Genomic DNA, 23,534 nt, shown 5'->3' on the forward strand with positions numbered 1-23,534 from the left:
ATATATATATGTGTGTGTGTTTGTGAATGTATGGACAGTGTACAATGTATTTATTAAAATACAGAACAAAATGCTTAATATAAATCATATTGCAAATGAAAAAACTGCCTTGCTGAATAAAAAGTGAAGTAAAAAAATAAGTAAAATATGAACACTGATCCTTAATAAAAGTTAAGAAGTTTACATATAATTTGTCTTTTGTATACAAAAAAAAAATTCGTGATTTCTTAGTTTCATCATTAATGTAATTGTTAAAATTCCAACCAAGAACGTAAAATATTTTTGTGTTATATTTTGGATGGAAGTTATAAGAAAGGTATTTCAAGAAATAAAACTTAAAATAAACAGACGTTATCATAAGGTAAAGTATACGTTTAACAACCGCCGTATACATAAGAAAACGAGACAGATTAGATATACTGTTGATAAACAACCATATTAATCGCCACAACGCAGATTCTACGAGGAAGGAAACCAGGCTTCGTATAATGTCAGAATACATAAAGATCATAAAAAAGCAAAAGTAACAATAAGACAATAAATGATAATGTACTCTAAAATAAGACAGACTAAATCAACAAAAATCGAACGAAAGCAAATATATTCAAACCGCAACAAAAATGTTGTTGACGACGAAAAATTCTTCAACTATAAAAAAAAATGTCTAGTTCCTCGGACCTCGTAACTTTAACTCGCGTTTCGTTTTACTTTTATATTATCGAAATTCGAAGAGTGGATGTTTTTGAAGGAAAATATATTTATTCGCGGTATTTATGGGCCAATTTTCTTTATTTATTTACCTGGCACGTTGTGTGAAGAGCTGTTTTTATACATATCTTGAAGCTTTGTTTTTCTCCGGGGCAAGTTGTTTGTTTGCTTGCCGAGTTATAAAATGGTCAGGGTGGTATTTGGCGGCGTCTCAAATTCACTATCATTTTCATCTGGGCGTATATGTATATATATATATATATATATATATATATATATATATATATATATATATATATATATATATATATATATATATATACATATATACATATATATATATATATACATATATATATATATATATATATATATATATATATATATATATATATATATATATATATATATATATAAGAAGCTCAGCAGTGTTACAAAGCTCATTATGTATTCTGTTGTCATGTGATCTAATAACAGTGGTAAGTTGCGGTAGGATATTTTCCTGATCTTTTACCTGCAACATATTCCTCATTTGAAGTCTCTCTCTCTCTCTCTCTCTCTCTCTCTCTCTCTCTCTCTCTCTCTCTCTCTCTCTCTCCAGCTTGTCTTCCTTAAATATTTTTGCCTCTTGCGACTCGAATGACACACACACACACACACACACACACACGCACACTTGAGCAAACAATATATAAACATGCCACAAAATGCGACCAAACATGCAGATAATTTAAACTAAACACACGACAAAGTAACGCGACTGGAAAGTATACCATGAATAGAGAACTGACAACATTCCTGGAGTAAAAGATCACAAAATGAATAACTGATTGTAAATTCGCGGCAGACATATACTTTTTGCACATCAGGTGCTAAGCAGAATCAAAAGAGGCATTTAAACTCGAAAAGATTTCACTGATTTGTAATTTTTCTAAATAAGATTTTCAGATTATAATCAACCAACTGGAACAAAAAATGTTGAAACTTACCCGAAAAAGTATTTAGAATTACGATGGCTGTTGATAAAATCAGCTGACAAAAAAGAAATTGGTATTCCTGCCCCTTTAAGTGAAAACACCACCTAATATAACCTGCAGGTATGCACCAGTCATTTCTCCTGCACCGCATTCCAGTTTCCTCTTTGCCTCTTAACTAACAGACAACTGTACCCTCCTTTACCAGGGATTAAATCTTTCTCATGTTCTAAATTCTTATATAAGGAAGTAAACTCGTCTGCGAGTTTCTTACGAGTCTATAACCGGAAAGAGGTGCTTAACCTTCGAGATGCTGTCGCGTGTCCTGTGACAGAGGACTCCTCCTTCTCCCTTCAACGAAACTTCATCGCTGGTGGGTTGAGGAAGGGCAGTGGGTTTGGCCATTTAACCTCCTTGACGGCTTGGAGAGAGAGAGAGAGAGAGAGAGAGAGAGAGAGAGAGAGAGAGAGAGAGAGAGAGGAGGAGGGGCATAAAGGCACTGGTGGATGCTGCATCTCATCTAATCTCCCAATTGTTGAAGTTATTCATTTACAACCAAAAGTTTCTTTAGCGATCTCAGTCACTTTTCGAACTATTTTGAAGCTGTGAGAGAGAGAGAGAGAGAGAGAGAGAGAGAGAGAGAGAGAGGGGGTGGGGGGGGGAGGGGGAGGCATAAGGCCATTGGTTGATGCTGCATCTCATCTAATCTCCCAATTGTTAATGTGATTCCTTTAGAACTAGAAGTTTATTTAGGGACCCCAGTCACTTCCCAAACTCCTTTGAAGCTGTCAGCCTCCCTTGTGCCTTCAACAACGCCTGTGATTAAGATTTTCCTAATGATCTCCGTCCCTTTTTAACTATGTTGAAGTTTTCTTTTTTTACCTACTTGTGCCCCATTCCTATCCTAACCCAATTTTAAACGGCCACCCTCAACCACCCACTCATTTAAAACTCTTCACATACATTACCGGCGCCCACGATCAGCACCCACACACTCCCTCACTCTACATCGGAGCCGCCCACTGTCTGGATTATCAAGGGCGTGGGCTAAACTGGAGACGCCCACAGGTTGGCCGTTGTTACTCCGACAACGCCCAAATAATCGCCCCGCCCTTTGCCCACACTCTGGTTTCTCTCTCTCTCTCTCTCTCTCTCTCTCTCTCTCTCTCTCTCTCTCTCTCTCTCTCTCTCTTTCTCTTCTCTCATTTTAAGTTGATTTGCATTTCGGTAGTCTTATTTTGAGTTGTTTTTTATGAGGGTAGTTTCTCTGCTATGCACAGATAGGGTGAGTTTTATTAAAAAGAATGCAGATAATAACAAAAGATAAAATGATGTTTTTTTTTCCTTATTCGATGGTAATAGTAATTGTTATCGTGGGTTGTGTCTTTTGTATAGCAGTAACGTAAACGAAAACAATAGAGGAACATTGTAATAGTGTATATTGACATCAGCATTGCTTTAAATAGCACAGTTAACTAGAAAATTGCAAATTATAATAATAATAAAAATAACAATATTAATAGAACTACTACTACAACTAATAATAATAATAATAGTAATAATAATAATGGCTAGCCTATAAATGACTACTATTAATAGCGGTAGATAAAGCAACACCGTGAATTGCACTAAAATTAACATTTAATAATAAAAATTATAGTTGTAGAAATTTTGCTGAAACCTTTATCATGAATCTGTTTCCTTGTTCACCAGCTTCCCCCTCGCCTTCTTTCTTGTTGCATCTCACCTCCCTCTGCATCACCAGGGAACTAGATTGAATCGTAAAAATAACCGCCACTGGGCCATCCCCCCAAAACCCATCACCCCCCCCCCCCAACTCACCAACAGCCTCATCCCAACCCAATCCCTCCCACTCTCCCAAACCCAGATAAACGTGTATGAAACTCGATCCCTCGACATTATGCGAGGAGGTGGGGGTGGGGGGGTGGTTAGGGGATGAGAGGCTGGGGGGGGAGCAAGTTTCTGCTGCATCTATCACGGCAAGGATAAGCCAGTCTAGGATGCAATTCATCAATACGTAATGGCCCTTTTCGCCCGATGCATCGTACGCATGTCCTTATACGTGCGAGGAACTTGTACGAATTAGGGATATTTTTTTCTTTTCTGTTATCAATACTACTGGGTCATATGAGCGACATTTGGGGTGTCGGGTAATTTCTTTCATGATAATTTTAACAGTAAATTTATTGCGAGCTGTAAATTTATTGGTCGTGGAGATTGATCGTGTAATGTCAGTTACTTGATACATTGCATACACAGGGTTTTCGTTCCAAATTATATATGAAAAATATAGGGAAATGAAATATTTTTCAAGTTGAACTTTGATACTTAGCTTTTTTTTTTTTTTAAGGAAACAAAATTGTAAATTAAGGATTTATAGGTACGAGTAAATTCGTGACTAAATATAAAAGGGATGAAAATTAAAAGGGAAAATAATACATATGTATTTTTTAATGAACTTCTATACCTGTTCCATGAACCTCAGTTTTTTGCTACGCTTTAAAGTAAAAAGACACTAGTAGTAATAATATTCAGCCACCCGTAAGAGTATTCACACACAAAAAAAATTAAAGATACAAGGAGATAAAAACAAACTAAAAACAGCTACAGAAAAAAAAAAAAAAAAAAAAAAAATCCCTATATCCCTTATCTCGTGCGGGGACTCGGGTTGTTCAATTTTGCTTCCATAAAGAGACACACTACACCATATGACTTTTAGCCTAGTTTCTCTCTCTCTCTCTCTCTCTCTCTCTCTCTCTCTCTCTCTCTCTCTCTCTCTCTCTCTCTCTCTCTGTATTTTTTTTTTCATAAAGCTACCTACTCTCTGGTGGTCGTGATTAATGATGATACATTTAAATCTGCATTCTGTTTTTCTCAGCTTCTTTAGCATTGCCTTTTGGGGAAACTAGTGAAATGTTTTTTGTTTCCTTTTTTCTGGTGATTGATCGATTTTGTGAGAAATTTGGAAACGCTAATTTGAAATACGAATTTGAAATATTTATTCTCTTTCGCGTGCGCATTCGTTTTTTTTTTTTGTGGTATTTTTTTTTATATGTTATTCACTTGTTTATTTGTCGTGGTTTCCATTGTTTACGAGGATAATGCCAGTTTCAGCAAACCTTGTCCCTCAAGTATTGTTGAAGAATTTCCTAATCTTTGTTTTTCCGGATCAAAGTCAGCTGGTTGGTCAATTTTCTTGCTCATTGTATCGCAGTATTTATTGAGTGTGTTTTAAGTATGTTTCTTAATTAAGTTTTGAAGTGTGTATATCTGCAGAGATGTTTTGTACTTTTTCACAGTCCTTGAAGACCACCATCAACATTATGAAACATCTTCCTCTTTCGAAGTAAAGAATGTGAATGATATCCGACCGATAATCCCTACTATTTATTTGTTTTTGTTTACCTAATCCTTTTCTCTTCTCTGCGAGGCACTGAGCTAAGACCACTTATCGGTTCAGACGCCCATTACGTATGTTGAAGAGGTACGAAACTGATACAAGGAAAAAAAAAATGATGTGCCTCATGTAGAATCCTTCTACGCATGCAAATATTGACGGTGCACTTGAAGGCAAAGCACGTGCTTGCAAACACACAGCCACAGTCCGCCCACCTTCCTAGGGACCCCATCCACCTTCCCCCACCTACCCTCTCGAATTGTTTTGTGTTTGGGAGGTGAACCAGAATAATCATACCATTATAGAAGCGTTTGACTGATGGAAGGGTGGTTGGCGAAGGCGAGGCCAATAATGGCAGGAAGGAAGGGAAACGGCGAAAAGTATTGGAAGCAGAATAAACAACGGTAAAGTTGATGCATTTAACAATAAGTTGTGTAAGAGTTATTCAGAATGAAAGAGCAGCTTGTATTAATATTTGTAAATTAGGTAAAGCGACATCAGGAGCCGAACCGGAAGAAGAGGAAAATGTGAAGAAATTTAGATAGATCACAGTAACAGAAAAATGGAAGTAGAGATGGAAAAGAGAATGGCTTAAGGATAATAATAAAGAGTAAGTAGGTGATGAGGACGAGAGGCGGTTGGGGGCATACTACCCAGGCCTTGCGTCACCTGGGGCCTCGGACAGAGAGGGCAGAGATGGTGTCTCCTACACTCTTAACACAATGTGACTCCACCCGTCCTTTTTTGGAAGATATTTTAATATTACAACAACTTCGTTCTTCTCGGCGAAATGAACCGATACCCGGGAATGTATGGGCACAAACGAGTGCCTTCGAGTCACACCTACGAGCGTGGGCACAAGCATCCCGTCAAGCTAAGCACACGGAAGATGTCGCTCGCGGAAATTAGTTCCCGCCAAACCTTCCCCCAAGGAGATTCTTGCATCGGTAATATTTGTTGGGCGTTTTCGGCCGAATGAAGGATGAAGACGATAGACCGAGCAGCAGTTGTGTGTGTGAAGTGAACGAGGTCGCAAGGAAAGAACAAGCTTAAGAAGGAGCCTGTCCTGTGCTCTCTTCTCTTCTCTCTCTCTCTCGCTCACTTTTTGAAAGACCCCTGCAAGCGCCCCACCCCCAGAAAGAGAGAATTTTAAACTTTTTTTTTTTTTACCCGGGCATCGAAGCGCTTCTCTTTGCCGTCAGCCGAGAAGAATTATCTCCCTCCCTATATACGGCACGGAGTGTTCTCCCTGTCTTCGCCTGCCCTTCCTCCCAGGGGGGGCATTCGAGAGAAGTACTGTAGCCGAAAAAGGGTGAAAGTCTCCAGGGAGTAGAGAAGCGGCGTCTGGGACATGCTGCAGCAGTCAGCAACGTCGTCCCCGCATGGGTTTCTTGGCTACCCATAAACAGTGCCAACGTAGCGCGATGCCCGAAACTCCCCCGTCAGTGTAGACTCGAGCCTCGTGTTGGGAGGTACTTCGCGAGGAGTACTCCTGTCATGCCCACAGACAGGCTCGTTGCGTTGCCCGCTGTTCGCCTGAGTGAGACTTGAGGCTTTGTAGACTTCGTAGTGGAAAGACGCTTAAGGACGGTTGTTACCTTGTCCTTGAACTGACTTGGGATCAATTCAGAGACTGATTATTTCTTTCGGAAACTGTTAATTTTAACTTGGTTTTTTTTTTTAAACTGTCTGCTACTGTGGCATGAACTTTGACGATTCAGTGATTGAACAGTACAGTCGTTGTTAATCAGTGGATTAAAAGAAAGCGAATCAAATCCAGGATTAATATTTAATTTCAAGGTAAGTTTGGTTGTTTTCTCTGTATGTGTAGTTTGGTGTTTATATTAGCTTTGTTAGAGAATGTGATTCTGTCGCTTTATTGTCGATCTTGTGATGTAAAGTGGTTTTTTATATGATGATTAATATGGATTTAATGCATGTTAAAATGTTTAAAGAATTTATGATTTGATAGATGTAAACAATATATCCATCAAATATTAGTTTAGTTGACATACATACATATATATATATATATATATATATATATATGTATATATATATATGTATTCACACACATTATATATATATATATATATATATATATATATATATATATATATATATATATATATATATATATATATATATACATTCACACACGTATATATATATATATATATATATATATATATATATATATATATATATCTCCATTAAATGTTTGTTTACGAACACACATATATATGTATATAATATGCATACGTGAACATAATACATGCAAAGTTGAATTTATCAGCCCATGGACAACTTACCCTTTCACATGCAAGGGAAAAAACATTCCTCATAACAATTCCAGTCTTTTTTCTCCCAGTCTATTTCTACTTTTCAAAAGAAAATATCTTTTCTATTTCTTCTCTCTTCTGGTATTTAATCTGTGCCCAGAGAACAACTCGAAGGGTGAAAAAAAGGTGAATAAAAAACTAACCAACTCGGGTGAAGTTTCTCGTTATGCAAATCATTAACTGAAACAAGTTTAATCAGAAACTTTGGACTTGTCTCTCTGTCTCTTCCAATTTAATCATTGATTGGTGTCGAACATTTTTTATCAAATTGTATATATATATATATATATATATATATATATATATATATATATATATATATATATATATATATATATATATATATATATATATATATATATATATATATACAGTATATATGTGTATATATATTTATTATACATTTTTATCTGTATATGTGTACTTATGTATATGTATATGTATAAATATATATATAATATATATATTTACATATATATATATATATATATATATATATATATAAATATATGTATATATATATACTGTATATATGTATATATATATATATTGTTGTATATATACATATTGATGTTTTACTTTAAGCATGTATTCTGAGAATTTCAACTTTTAACAGTGAGACGCTGTCACTTGTTTATTGAAACCAACTGTTCTCGTCAGTTACTGAGAATCCCAATAAAGATATTTTTTTTCGGTGACCTAACCCTAGATAACATTTCTCTCTCTCTCTCTCTCTCTCTCTCTCTCTTCTCTCTCTCTCTCTCTCTCTCTCTCTCTCTCCTATCACCAAATCTATTACACTCATAAAAATTCCCCGGTAACGAAAAGGAATTCACCCAATGGGTCACATTGCTGTTTTTTTTATTGTTCTTTTTTCGTCGATACTCGTTAGGTATGGCCAAAGAGTGTCGCCTTTCCAATCATTCATTACCCAGGGCCATCTTTAATTACTTCAGAGTAAAAGTTGTTGTTCGAGAGAGAGAGAGAGAGAGAGAGAGAGAGAGAGAGAGAGAGAGAGAGAGAGAGAGACGTAAACTAATGGAGCTCTTAGCGCTGTAACCTCGGAGAGAAAGTTGGCAAAAGGCAGCCATATAAGGTATAATGTATTGAGGAGTCGGCAACTTGCCTTTTTATCTCGGGAGGGGAGGGACTACTACGATAACCACGCAACACCTGTTCCGTTTTCGTCTTCGTTTGTTCGCCAGGGGTCGAATTTTGGCAATTTTCCGCCAGGCGACGGCCCAGGAGAGGGATCTCGTGCGACCCCATGAATCAAATCCTATTTATCTGGAAGAGAGGGCGAGATGGTGGGATAAATGAGCACCAGCCGAGATAGAATTGTCATTCATAACACGAACGCAGGACCTGTGTCTCGTTTTTTATTCGTCAGAATACCTTCGCTTACTGTATTTTTTTTTTCTTTCTTTCTTTCTCTTTGGCCCATTCAGTTTTGTTGGAAAGTGTGGTGTCTTCGTCACGTTTTACGCTGTTTTATCCTCGATTATTACTGGGCGATTATTATTATTGGGCGTAGTTGTATGAAAAACATATACAACTTTATGGGGACTCTTCAAAGCATTTATCCTGCCAAAAATGAAAATTCATTGGGAAAGCACTCTATAAAAATATTGACGAGTACACAAGATTTGGTACAGACGAGACAGCAATTTTCCCAGTAATGAAAACAAAAGAAGAGTCTACTATGAGGAGAGAGAATCGTGTTCTGAGTGCCATGCCTTGAAAGATTCCTCCTCTCATTTTACAACTTTTAATGCTCCCGACACAATTGTACTTACCCACTCTCAGTAACCACTGCCGCAGTTCGCTAACCACGTCATGATCATCATCTTCATTCAGCATTCGGAGTTCTTGCTCTTGTCTTCGGCAACTTCTTCGTGACCATCTGTGTGTAAGGAGAGAGAGAGAGAGAGAGAGAGAGAGAGAGAGAGAGAGAGAGAGAGAGGGCAGACTGGGTTAGGGCTTGGGATCCTCCCACTGGTTATTAGCGCTCTCGGAATGGCCTTGAAAAGGACTCTCTGTTGAGAAAATAACGGATCCTCTGTCGCATTCCAAATTCTTCTTTGTTTAAAAGATTAAAAATGGGAAATAAAAAGAAAGCGAATTTGGTCTTTTGGCTGCTTTCTGGGTCTAGTAGCGCCGGGTTTAATGATAGCCTCGCTTCCAACTGGGAGTGAGCAAACACTGTGGATGACCACACGAAATTATAGTAGTTCTGGAGGAGATCTCTTCCATAAAAGGGACAAAACGACTGAATCAGCCTTTGTATTCTAGTTCTGAAAACCAACTGAGCAGGAGAGTAAGATACGAAGAGGCAAGAGTGGTTTTGAAGATGTCTTTGTTAAAAGTCAGTGCTAGAGGATTCGTTCAGAACGTCCGCATAATACTAAGTACGACGTACAACCTAACTTTAGCAGTAGTTATTTTGTTAAAAGATATAATCGTTATGTCATTCTCTGGGATCAGTTTTGCTGGAAAAACTAAATGTCCAGGGAAGAAATATGCTAAGATTTAAGGCATTTTAATGTAGATATCTTTAGTTACAGGATCTAAACACTAATTCAGTCCTAAGTATAAAAAAAAACACATTACAAAAACGTTAAATGTCTCGAAAAAGGTCTAAAACCGTTGAGTAAGCATTTAAAAAAAACACGGAAATAGAATCTAAGAAAAACACACAGACTCTCTCTCTCTCTCTCTCTCTCTCTCTCTCTCTCTCTCTCTCTCTCAACCCTTCGAGGGTTTGACGAAAGCAAACACCGATGACTTGACACATTGTTGCTAAAAGCGAATATCGTGCCCAAATATGAACACCTCTCTCAAAGCCTTTCTTGGTATGTACTTCGCCAGTACTGGAGTCATTGTCCTTAAGAAGAGGAGTCATTTGAAGTTCATGAACACCTGATGACTAACTTTGTTTATATTTTGTTGTTATTAATCTTTAATCGCTGTTAACGTTATGCCAATGGCTTTCCGTATCAAGAAAATAAATAACCGCCAAGTAATAATGCAGGATTCTATCTTTGATGAAATTCGTATTATAATTATTCGTAACTGAAATACATTTTTACTTAAATGCTAACGTTATTTTCTGCTTGTGATTTTCATTGAGTAAAATTGTCCTTTTGCAAGGAAAACTGATTTCGTATCTATTTGCACTTTTGATCATTTCAAATATCTGAGTTCGTTCCAGAGTAAAGTTCTAATTTACTGTAGATGCAAGCCAAATAAAAATAAAAAATGCCTGATGTACAAATTCGGACGTGCCAAGATATTTTCCTTTTGCAACAAAATAATCAGGCGGTATTTGTATAAAAATCAGGTGGTATTTGTATAAACGTCACGGGGCCCACTGGATGGCCTTAGAAAGAATGTCTGTCATTTGCTAGAGAATGTTAATGAATAACCCACCCGTCCCCTTCCTCCGCCCACTTTCCTATTATTTCTCCATAAGTAGTTTTCACTGGGGCCATTCCATCACGCCTTTGGTGAATGGGTCCAGTAATTTTACGTCATCACGAGAAGGTGGGCGAGGGGGAGGGGGGGGACAGAATCACCTGTTGAAAAAATAAATCATTATGTTGTTCAGCTGCTACTTTTCACGTCGTCACTTGAAAGGAAAATAATCAGTTTTGTTGTGAATGAGTTCTTCCTCGAGTGGTCAATTAAAGGAAAAAATAAATTCTGTTTATTGAGTACTTACTTTTCACATTTGGACTTCAGGCATGGAAAGTCCAGTCATTATGTTGCTACTGTTTGCGTATCACTGAAAAAAAAAAAAGAGAATGGTAGGAATAAGCTTCGTTGGAGAGTCAGTGGTCAAGTTATCACTTCCAAGTAAAATTCGACTCATTTGTTCAGCCTGTACTTTTGATTTCATTCTCTGGGACAAGACATCATTTCTGCAAAAAATATAAGCCACTGACAATAGAACTTTCGGAAGTATAACTGTTCTGCAATACATTAAGTTATTGAGAGATAATTTCATTATAAACGAAATGAGAAATGTACTCGATAGCTAATGTGAATTTTCTAAAACTTTAAACATTATTTATAAGAAAAATTATGCAGGGGAAAATTGTAATGATTTTTTTATCTAAAATAATTAGTGAGTCGGACATCTTTAGAGGTATTAAGAATCTTTGATATTTATATATTCTTGAATGTCAACTTCTGGATGCGTGAGATCAGCCTCTCGAAAAATTTTTATCGACGTTTCTTAAACTAATCGTTTTTGCATCTTGTTTGTACACGAATGCCATCAAGACCGTATTTCCATTGCTATTTCTCTATCAGAGAGGTCGTGAAAACCATGTAATGGGAATTCCATCACGCACGTCCATAAAAAATAAAGTTCCAATTAACCTCCATTGTTACCAGCCATCTTGGGAGACTTCATTGACGAGATAATACGGAGTGATTTGGATCCCGTTGGTTCTGCGTTCGCGAGGCTCCAGTCATTCACTGGAGACTTCAACGGCCAGTTGAAAACGATCTCATTTTGTGATGTGTGAAATTGTGGATGGATTTCGTGTGATTTGTCTTTGAAACTTTAATAATAATAATAATAATAATTTGTCTGTTTTTATTTATTGAACGATGAATAGATTCTTGACGCATTTAAAAAACATCAGTTACCATCATTAGTTTGTTTTAGATTCTTCGAATTACAGTAACACAGTAACACAACATTCTAATCAGCATGGTTATTGCGACATATGGCATGTACCTTATGATCATGACAGTGTAGAATTTGAACACCAATTACTTTTTGCGTTATCTCACTGTCTAGGAATTCGCTTAAGTTATAAGCGAAATGCTTAAAATCTTGTTCGCTTCAGATGCGTGGGCTATAAAAATCAGAGATGCAGAGCATATGGTATAAAAGGTGAATTTTTATCTTGTTTTTTTTTTTTTTAAACAAATCAGCAATGAGAAAGTAGAAGGCGGAGAGAGTAATACTGTATATATTAAATCATCGCAAAGAGGAAATTTATTTCATTTTCTTTCTCAGTTTTTCCTTCTACTTTGTCATGCTGCCAAAGTTACTGCTGTCTATAGCTTTGATAAAATCGCCATGCAGGAAAAAAACATACGTTAGATAAGAAGTAAGTAAATAGCATTCGTGAAAGGCTCAAAATAGGGAAAATTATAAAGCGCTTTTCGGAAATGCATATTCTACATGTTTTCCTCCATGACTCGAGGTGCCGGGAGGATAAACGGATGTTAAGTGATGTTTACGAATCCCTTCCACTCCAAAGGCACGTTGCAGTTGTAATAGCAGGTTGCAGCATGACATTGAAGCTTTGACCTCTTGCACTTACTGCCTGCTGCTGCATCAGGGCGAGGGAAGAGGGCATGGCCCCCTGTGCCCTCTGTTGCAAAACTGGACTACAACAGTACCCCAGCCTTCGTTAGGGGGTATGTGTCAGAGCCTTGGGAGGAGGTTATGGGATGGCAGGAGGAGGGGGGGGATGCACCCAACACTCGTAAACACAAGACCAGTCGCAATTAGATTGAACCAATATGTTATTTTGGGAACTATAGCCGTCCTTCTTGTCACCCAAGAGCGTTCCAGGGGGTGGTTTATAATCCCCTTCATGCACGAGACGTCGGGAAAGTTTGGAATCGTTCCTTGACGCCATGAAGAGTCCAAACGTTTCTGGAATCTTCGCCCTGACCAGGAAAAATTCGTGGCTCAATCGTATGGCAACGCTCAGTCAGAGCTCGGGGCGATCCAAACAGACCTTTTGAGGCATTCGCCTGGCCGGTTTAGTTCGACGGGGTGATGGGGATTGGGGGTTCCTCGGTGCTCTGTTGGGAGGGGAGTGTGGGGAAGGGAATGGTGAGTAGTAGTGTTCGGCGAGGGAAGACGAGACAGGATGAAACGGGAATAGAATTAAGAGGAATAAAGGAAATAAAGAGAAAAAATAACGATAACTGATAAGTAAATGTATTTTAAGGGAAAACTTTTTATATGAAATAGGCGAAAAATAAAGAACTCCCCGTAAAAATATAATTAAATTATGCATTAATGAAATATGGAAGGACGGAATTTTTCGCAAAATCTGAAAAGGGAAGAGGCTTGCGCATTTGAGATGGAAGAAAGAATATACACGTTTCAAGGTTAAAGCGTATTGAAAAGAGAGAGAGAGAGAGAGAGAGAGAGAGAGAGAGAGAGAGAGAGAGAGAGAGAATACCATTTAGTTAACAGCGCAGTAGTATGACCAAGCAACAAGCTGAAGTATAAAATGCATGGTTGAATAATTATGTCACAGATACCACTCGTACAAGGAACTGAAAACAAAGATTTAAAAAAAAAGCGATATGTATTGAAAGATTGGAATTACAGAAACGAATGAAGTGAATGAAGAAAAAGGCAGGATGCATATGCATCCTTGAGGGAGGAGAACAAGTCTTAACAATGTTTGAAAGACGCACAGTTCAGAGACGAACATACCTGGAGATTGTTTCTTCTTAGGCGTTTTTTGTTTGTTTGCTTTTTATTTCTATTCGGAAGAATGTTTCGTGCCTTTTGTTTCTTCCCTCATATTGCTTCACCTCTCTGCGAGTTATGTTGTTTTTCGTTTTGCGCCTTATGTTGTCAAGAATGATTCATCCTTTTTGTATCTTGTGTTGTTAAATAGTTTCACATTCTTCCCCCAAGGCTTGGGAAGCTTTTTTTTAATCTACATTTTACATGCGCTTCTATTCAGACCCTTACCATTTCTAAATTGCAATTAGAATAATCACTCCTAAATAGACGAAGGTCCAAGATCAAAGGACTAGATCGCAATGCCATAGCAGAGATAGCTGGGCTGGGCTCAGTTGCCCGGCCAGTCTTCGTAAGCTGCGAGATGGCAGCGGACTTCCCCAAAGATGGTAAACCTTTTACCAGTAGCATCATTCCTTTACAGGTGCACCTCCTGAGTGACCTTCTCTCTGTCTGTCTGCCCGTCTGTCGCTCAGCGTTCGCGTGCTTTACTTTGCCGAAATCAGCGTTGTGGTGTCGTGAGGAAATGCGACCAAGAAAAGAAAAAAAATAAGCAGTTCTGGAACAGAAGTGTCGTTTGTAAAGAGAATATATATATATATTTTTTAAATCGAGTTTAGGAAATGTGCGAGAGGTAATGAAACGGAAAAGATGCCTTATAGAACTGAAAGGTCATTGTATACAGACTTAGAAGCCTTCAGGGAGAAATAGTCTGTGTCGTGTCGCAGTTTGCGAAGACGATAATATCCGATCTGGTAACCTTCCCACCTCGCGGCGAACACTGCCGATACTGAAATTCATTTAACGAGGATTTTGTATATGTTTGTGTCCGCTCGCATGTAACCGTGCGTGTGCTAGTGCGTGTGTATGTGTGTGTTTGTGTGTGTGTGTGTATGTGCGTGCATGTGTGCTGTACAGTCGAAGGGTAGTTAGGAAAGAAGCGGGTAGCCTTGAAGAATAATGTGTTTATAACGAAGCGTACTGGGTGGAGCAGTCTAAGACGGACGGCGGGTTTCTATTCAAATAAAGACAATCTCATTCAGTGATAGAAAGATAGACTTTTTCTATGATTGATTGATTATTGAATTTATATACCCGAAAAGGACTTCGGGTACGCACCTTCTTCCCTTTTGTTACAGGGGAAAGATTTGATGCGAAGAAGGAAATGATATAATCTTTCTCTCTCTTTTTCCCGGCTGATTGATTGGTTATCGAAAATGGTCTCCAAATAAGACCCCAAAATTATTATACGCCATTGACCAGGAGACACTGATGGCTGGCAGGCGCCGAGAGAGCAACACCCTTTTCTCCCAGATGGATTTTTGAATACTCCTCGATAAAGGGTTTTAGAATAAGATGTCATTGAAGATAAATGATGAGGACTTTTTTTCTTTCTTTTTTTGGACATCTTTACGCATCATTGCCAGCTGATTGTCTTTTCAAAAATATTTTTCGTTTTGTTTATTGGCGTAAGCAGCTGCTGTGTTTATGCTTGGCCCAATATAATGTTCAGAACTTTAGGTTTAGCAAAGGATTATCATTTTACACTTTAGTTTAATCGTCGATAAAGTAATATTACCTTACCATGCATCTACATGAATCAGGATATTTGCAAGAAGATAGTACTTATAATACTTATGCTGTTACTTAAATCACTATGTATTTTTTTTTATTTCGATATGAAATCAAGAATATTGACTTAAGTTAGTTTTTCAGTACCGTATTTCCAAGAAATTAAATTTGTGCTTGCAGGAATCACAAAAAGAATTCCTTAAGAAAGTCAAAATGAAGCCCATTTCGAAAATTCCAGTGTTTTCAAAATAAATGAGCTATGTCAAAACAATAAAAGCCACCATTTGGCCACATTCGAGCTTGAAGTTATTTCAGGCGTGTTCACACGGAATCTTGCAGGTCAGTACATCATGTCTCAAGAAACTCTGCGGCATTTGCACTTATGGTGTAGTACATATTCACTTTTGCTTTCTGTAGTTCCAAGTGAGCACACGATAACTTTGGCGTAAGATTATTAATAATTGCAAATCTAATTAAATCTGCGGATATTGTTCGGCTTGCTTTAAGAAAATATTCATCGTTATTTTTTTTTTTTTTACTGGAAATCGTTATGAAACAGAATATATACGTGCAGAATAAAAGGAAATTAACAAAACCGGGAAAATTTGTATTGCACCAGAGAAAAGATCTTAGAAATAGGGTGCATTTTGTTCCCGTCAGATGTGTCAGTTTTCTTTATAATGCTTTTACATCGTCAATAATCCAAAATAAAGCTAATAGATGAGTCATATTAAAACTATAAAACAAACTCACGAACAGAGAAAATGCTATATGTAATTTCTTGAATAGCTTTTTAACCAGGTCATATATGAGAAGAGATTATTCATTGCAGAAACTGAGCATCGATAAGAAAAGACCCTTTTATTAATCCTTATTGGCAGATGGATCGAAAAACCAATAAGATTTTGATAAATTATATTTTTTTTTAGTTTAACTTGTATAAAGTAAGAAGGTACCTAAGGAAAACATATGTGTGTTTCCTAGTTATACATACACGCACACATACACACACACATATATATATGTGCGTGTGTGTGTGTGTTGGGGAGTGTTGTGTGCATGTATGTATGTATGCATTACTACCATACGTTTTTATCACATAGAGGCGCAATGGGATATATATAATATATACATACATACATATAGTATATATATATATATATATATATATATATATATATATATACACTTTGATTTCACTTGGGAAGAACGTTCTTTATTCCCACGAAATTTTGCAAGTCATAGTTACAGCATGATAATCACCAGGAAGTAATTTATCATCATTTGTGATGATTTTTGCTTATAGTGGAGATTTCAGCTCGTTAGGATTATTTTATGTTACAGAAAAAGAAACATACAAATAGGATGCAACGTCAATGCAGACTGATAATTGCATAAAGGATTATATAAATGTTGCAAGTAATATGTAATATATATATATATATATATATATATATATATATATATATATATATATGTATATATATATATATATATATATATATATATATATATATATATATATATGTATATATATATATATATGTATATATATATATTAATATTTAAAAATTTTGAAAATTTAAAAATAATGAGACTGAATTAACCAATTATTCAAATACGTTCTGTACAACTAGAAATGTTGAGATAATGGAGAATATTATGCAAATTTGCAAGGTTCTTTACAATGGCTAGTATTTTTTGCGGATGAGACAACGCTATATCCAAAAGAAAATTGTCTCCTAGCTTCTCTCGTGTTTCTGCAATGAGTCGGCACTCTAAAAAGGTTGTAAATTGTCAAATTAGATGATAACATGTTCAACGGTAAATTTAAATATTATAAAATCCAGTTTAAAACAAGTGAAACAGTTTTAAACATCATTTCCAAATGCAAGAGACGATGTTGGCATTGTTAGTTCATTAAATGTCAGAGGTATTTACTTCCTCGAGTTGTTGTCTCGTTCTATCTCTCTCTCTTTTTGTGTCTCTCTCACACACACACACACACACACACATATATATATATATATATATATATATATATATATATATATATATATATGTATATATATATATATGGTGTGTCTGTATGCATATAATATATCGTATGCATGTAGTTTTCGTATTCATATATATATATATATATATATATATATATATATATATATATATAACGTATGTCTCTATAGCGGTCATGATCATCGGGAATTACTATGTTTGGCAATTCTCATTTACGTTCAACACTTAGACTGGCCGCTTTTACCTTGTCTCTGGTTCGTAAATTACCATCAAAATTCCACTCGCCAGGAATAATAAAAGCCTAAATTCCCTAAAAGATTTATATTAAAGAAATCTGCTCTTTAGTTTCCTGTGGGTCAGACACGTTACTGTTTCTCACTCCGAAAATGATCTCTTCTTTTCCTTCTTCCTGTCCACCAAACTGTGCTTGTTTGATTGTTCAGTCTCTCTCTCTCTCTCTCTCTCTCTCTCTCTCTCTCTCTCTCTCTCTCTCTCTGTGTGTGTGTCTATGTCACTCTCTCCTTCTTTCTCTCAAAAACAAGCATACGTATTGTAGTCAGAGATAGCCAGTGTGATTTATTATTTCCTTAGGATTCTCTGTCACCAAACTATTTCTTTCTTCCTTTCAAAACTCAAGTCTTGCACTAAACATGAGAAATACACGGCATTCTTTTCTCTCTCTCATTTTTCGTAAGCACTCGAAATCAGACACAAAAATTACACGCAGTAAATGATCTTGAACGGCCACAAACACAATCAAATTCTGACTTACGTCCAGTAAGTCTTTCCTGAAGCCTTGTGTGTGTTGTGTGCTTGCATCGTCCTAAAAGATACTTCGATCTTATTTACAGGTGAACGTCGTCAGCCGAACTTGGACCCTTGCCAGGACACTTACCTGTGGACGATCACCCGGGGGACAAAGCAACTTTAAACACAGATACTCTGCTGTTACGAAGAAAACAAAATAAATGAATAAATCTGTCGCTGCTGATGCCGTTGCTGTCCTGCAATGCTGTAGCTGCTGTTTCTGCTGCTGCTGCTGCTGCTGCTGTTTCGAGTGACGCTTCGAAGTGAACAGAACCATAGTTTGTGAAATTATTAATCAACTTGCTAAGCTTCCTTTGAAGAAGGTTGTGAATAAAACAGGTCAATTGTGGCAGAATAGTAATAATTTTAGTCCTGTGGAAAATAGAGAAATTATAAAAGACATTCCAAGTGTTATTTGCAATCATTAAAAGACTATAGAAAAAAGTATAAATGCATAGATCACCACAAAGGCCTTCTTAATACATTAGTTTGGCACTGCCCATTTTTTTTCTTTTTTATTTCTTCATCTTGCGGGACTTTTGAGTCTCCTCCAGTTGTTAAGCTGTGAGAGTGAGTGACGGTTCGTGAGGCAGAAGGTCCTCCTTCCCCAGCAGGAGTGTGAGGGGTGATGTAGGCAGTCCAACAACGCCCCGCTGAGGCCTCCCCAGGACTTAGCCTCCTGCCCAGGACACTTTACCCTGGCCCCTGTGGTACCGGGGATTTGCGTCGCCATCTTCCTCCTCGATGTATCTAGAATTAATCAACGGCATTAAATTGTACGTCGGACACTGAACCAAATAAAAGGGTTTATTTTTTCTCACAGATTTATAGTTTTCAATTGGACATTATTTTGTGTGTTTTACGATTACTGCCTTACGTGTTCTGCCGCCTAACAAACAATCAAGCCTTAGGGCTCCAAGCTGTTAAGAGTTACGTGGTTTGATTAAGGGATTCTCGATAATTCAGAAGTCGATTTTGTGCGTCAGTGTGAGTTTTTTTTTTTTAATCAGCCCCAAAAACGCAGAAAACGGGAGAGGGAAATATATGTGGAGCATCCAAGGATATCTAGAATTCAGCAGAATAATATTTCTGCCTGAAATCATTCGATTGTCAGACTTGCCTGACGTCTATTAGACTTGGTAGAAGGTATTCACATTATCTTACGCGGAGACACCTTCTGAACCCTGATAAGTGTGTTTATTTCAACACGTGCGAGTGTTTATCTTCAAAGTACAAGGTTGTAAATGTTGCAAGACCGTTAATGATTTCTGTGAATGCGGATAAAGGGAAATTATTGTTGGAAATCGAAGGAGAGTGTGTTTCCAGATTTGTATATCTTTAGCGTTTTTCTATTCGAAGTAAGTTTCTTTATTCAGAACTTCAAACAAATATAGATAATTTGTATTTGTTTGTGTTTTGTAGAGTAAAAAAACTGAAAAGGAAAAGCAAAAGAACAAAGCAGAGGCAAGGAAAAAAACTCGTTCCAAATTGAGGTGAACTGTCTGTATTAGCTGAGACATCAAAGAAAAAGAGATACAAGACAAGGGATTGAGGTGTGTCTCGCCTCCCATAGCTTCGACAAACACCCCTGAATAAACATCTCCACATTCTCGAGGGCTCCCGCGTTAAATCGTCCCTTCTTGGTCTCTTGACTTTCTAGAGGAATTTGCTGACCATTCGTTCCATCTGTGTCCTGGGGGCTTGTTTGTGCGCACGTCGACGAGAAGGAAACGAAGAGAAGAAGACGGAAGGGAGCTTTTTGTAGGGTCTTTTCTACAAGCTAAGAAATGACTCACCGGCTTTCTTTCACATAAAAGTGTTTGGAAGTTAATGGTGCCTTCAGATCAGGACTAGTTTTCTTTATTTAGAGCTCAGCACACAAAGAAAAGGAGTACTCATGTATTCTTTCCATCCATTTGAGGAGATGGACCTCAATTCAGATTCCAAAAACGGGGGCAAATACGCCCTGCGTACGAAATCGATCATCAAAAGAATAGAATCAGAGAAGAACAGGGCTACGGTGAAGAGACGAGAGCCCAAGGAAAAGCAGAAGCCTCCGCCACTCAGCAAATATAGAAGAAAGACGGCCAATGCTCGGGAACGAAACAGAATGAGGGAGATCAACGATGCCTTTTCCACTCTCCAGAAAGCTATTCCAGACCTTCCAGGCGCTGATACCGAGAAACTGACGAAGATCACGGTGTTGAGATTGGCCGTCAATTACATCAATGCCCTGGCGAGTGTTCTAGATGAAGATCCTTTTGGTCCCACTGACATAGAAGACGTGAGGGAACTCTGGTGTTTGGAGAATGCTCACATGGCCCGTCCTGAACACTGTGTGAGACCGGTCATAAGGTCTACCTCGAAAGTTCCAGCAAACACAGGGAAATCGAGCAAAAGCTGCAGTAACAACAAAAAATCAAATAGCAACGGCAGTAATACTAATAAAAGTTCAAAACCAAGATCACCATCCCATGCAAAAGCGGATAAGAAAAACACGATAGGTGGGAAACCGCCCTCGAAAAGAAGTAAACCGAAGACCAAAGGTAAAGTGTGCAAAACAGCGAGCATCGTAACGAGCAACGGCGCTTATATTACCTTAAAAAACGTTGCTCTGCAGACCCCACCAAACAAGCTGGGAAGACTGGCCAATAACGAACCTCTAATGATGTCCATGACAGTAAAGAGACCAAGACTGGAACCTGTAATAAGCTGTCGGGCATCAAAGATTCCTCGTATAGAACCAACAGTACCTGCCTTAACCCTCAGTCAGCCATTGATAGCTCTCACCCCCTGTGACCTAAGTTTGTCACACGTGCCATCCGCAGTACCAGGGCATGATACCCCAGAGCCTATGGCAGGTGCCACTCCATTCACATACAAAGCAACCCCCACCGAGCCTCAGTTTTCCATGGCAGTCACTCCGAGCGAGCCTGTATCAATAAATGTTGCTTTCCAGGATATGGACAGTCCCTTGGTCAGAAACGACGTTTTGCTGGAATTTCCAAAATACGGAGGATATATTAGCGATTCACTGAGTGGAGACTCTGCTTTCTCGAGTGAAGGGTCGTCCCCGCCCAGTCCTACCATCGGAGTGCCAGTGATCTCAACCCCAGTGCCCATTCCAATCGGTGACACTTCTCCCTCTGGTTCCTTCTCCTCCACCAGCGACTTCTCCATCTGCGGGTCAACGTCAGACTGCGAAAGTGTGCTGACGACGCCCGTAGAGCTAGGGAGCCTCCTGGGTGACGAGCCCTTCGAAGAAGAGCTCGACCACCTGACGTCTAGCTTTGCCGAGGGGGACGACACTCTCAACCTTTTCCTTGCTCACACGTCTTCGAATTTCATTTGTGCAGACATCGACGACTGTTGAAGCAACAGGCTTACCATCCTCAACATTCCATTAGTTTATTTATTACTGATATTGCTTACATATCAGCACTTGTTATTTTTCCATGCTGTGCAATTTATTTTTGCATTGAACTGTGAGAGTTGCTTTCTTCCGTAAAGTCTAAGACAGATAGAGACTGAATCGTGAATCTTTCAACGAGGTTGTATATTGTTGGCAATATGTTTAAATTCTGGTCATGGATGTAAGAGTGATGTAAAAAAAAATATAGTTTAAAAAAAGTTGTGATAGGTTCGATATGATTTTGTACAGTTAAAAGAGAAATGAACTTTGTTAAATAAAGACATTGGTAAAAAAAAAATACAAGAAAAAATTATACGTATTTTCTAAGAGTGAAATATACATATCAGCCTTCTGTGTTCAAATCTTGTACATAAGATATTTTCCAAAATGCTTTTATATGTAAATAAATGAAGCCTTTTTTGCAGAAGCCGTTTGTTTCCTTCCTTAGATAAGTGACCCTTGGAGAAACACGACCTAATTTGATATGGGAACGTGTCCGCAGCCTCCTAAAACCCAGCCGAAGTGACAAAAATAGAACCGAGATAGTACTTTACGGCACTGTTAAAGCCACCATTAACGATAAGTATTCACAGAAAACCTCCATAAAAACACCCACGCGCGCATGCGCAACTCGAATATCCATCTACCCCCGTTTTAACAAAGTCGTACCTAAAAAGAAAGAGACTTAGGGGTTTCAGTTGATGCAATCATCGGTAAACCGAGTAAAAAAGGGCGAGAAAAACACAGGGAAAGAACTGGAAAACGACGAAAAACGAAAAAAAAATGTTATAGAAGAACGGGCGCCAGATAGCGGGGTGTCAGTCTGCGGTGATTTTCAGCCAGAGTAAATACATTAAAGGGACACCACGTCACCGCACGTCTTCCTTATAAGTCTCGGCCTTTGCGTTTACGGTGATATATACAAATAGAGTATTATGCGCTGTTGAGTCACAGGAAACTTGAGGAAGACTCGGAAATGTTTAAGGTCGGGTCGAGTTCAAGTTACCGAAGTTGAGAGACTCGGTTTTTATTTATTTTTAGAAATGGACGAGTCATAGCAGTTTTATAGAAGTGATAGCGGGTATGGAAGTGGAGAGACTACTTTCAGGTCTTGAACAACAAGTAAAATTTAGCCGTTGTTGTTAAACATTTGGGTCTGGAAGTGGAAGAGATCATTATCAACTGCTTGTGTCTAAACCGTCAAGATACTTTTAGTATTCTTATTTAACTAAATTTGTCTTAACTCATGCCTTTTCTTTATAAGGTGATGATTTTTCATTTGCACTTATCAGGATACTAGGCAAGCGAGAAAAAATATGCAAGGAATCCTACAGATTATTTCAGACTGCTAAGTAAACATTGGAGACAATTATCTGGAAGGAATAAAAAGGATTATTTTTAAAGGCAATCCTTCGATATTGCTTGCAGTCAAGTCAAAAGCTACTTGTGCTTCAAGAATAAAGACATTGGACTTAAAGACTCAAAGATTAAAAACGCTTGCAGTTAAATTGGGTTGCTTTCTCTTTGAGAATAAAATAGCAATTTAACACACTGAGATTTGGAAAGGAATATGAACGCAGTTAAGTTAATGAATACAACTGGAACCTAGAAGGATGGAGGAAAATATGTTAATAATATTATAAATGGATGAAGGATGGAAATAGCTGGTTAGCATAGGTATTTGGAAGTAAATATACCGGATGATGATATGAAAATCCAGGTAAGACAAAGAAGAGGCGAAGCAAATAAGTTTGCATGGATTTTTGCGAAG

General features: G+C 37.8%; 1 protein-coding gene across 2 annotated transcripts in view; it reads left to right on the forward strand.

Annotated features, from left to right (window-relative positions):
• The window catches only part of LOC136851939 (uncharacterized), an 850,153-nt gene extending 827,963 nt beyond the window's left edge, over positions 1-22,190 (forward strand). Inside the window, exons 1-2 of one of the 2 annotated variants that reach the window (XM_067126302.1) lie at positions 6,104-6,900; positions 18,396-22,190. In XM_067126302.1, the coding sequence (XP_066982403.1) occupies positions 20,249-21,724 (1,476 nt within the window). In that variant the 5' untranslated portion in view covers positions 6,104-6,900; positions 18,396-20,248 and the 3' untranslated portion in view covers positions 21,725-22,190. Of the gene's footprint in view, positions 1-6,103; positions 6,901-18,374 lie in introns of those variants that run through there. The other variant, XM_067126301.1, reaches the window with a different exon arrangement.
• The last annotated feature ends 1,344 nt before the right edge of the window (positions 22,191-23,534 follow it).

This window comes from Macrobrachium rosenbergii, chromosome 24 (assembly GCF_040412425.1).
Source record: "Macrobrachium rosenbergii isolate ZJJX-2024 chromosome 24, ASM4041242v1, whole genome shotgun sequence".
Taxonomy (NCBI): domain Eukaryota; kingdom Metazoa; phylum Arthropoda; class Malacostraca; order Decapoda; family Palaemonidae; genus Macrobrachium; species Macrobrachium rosenbergii.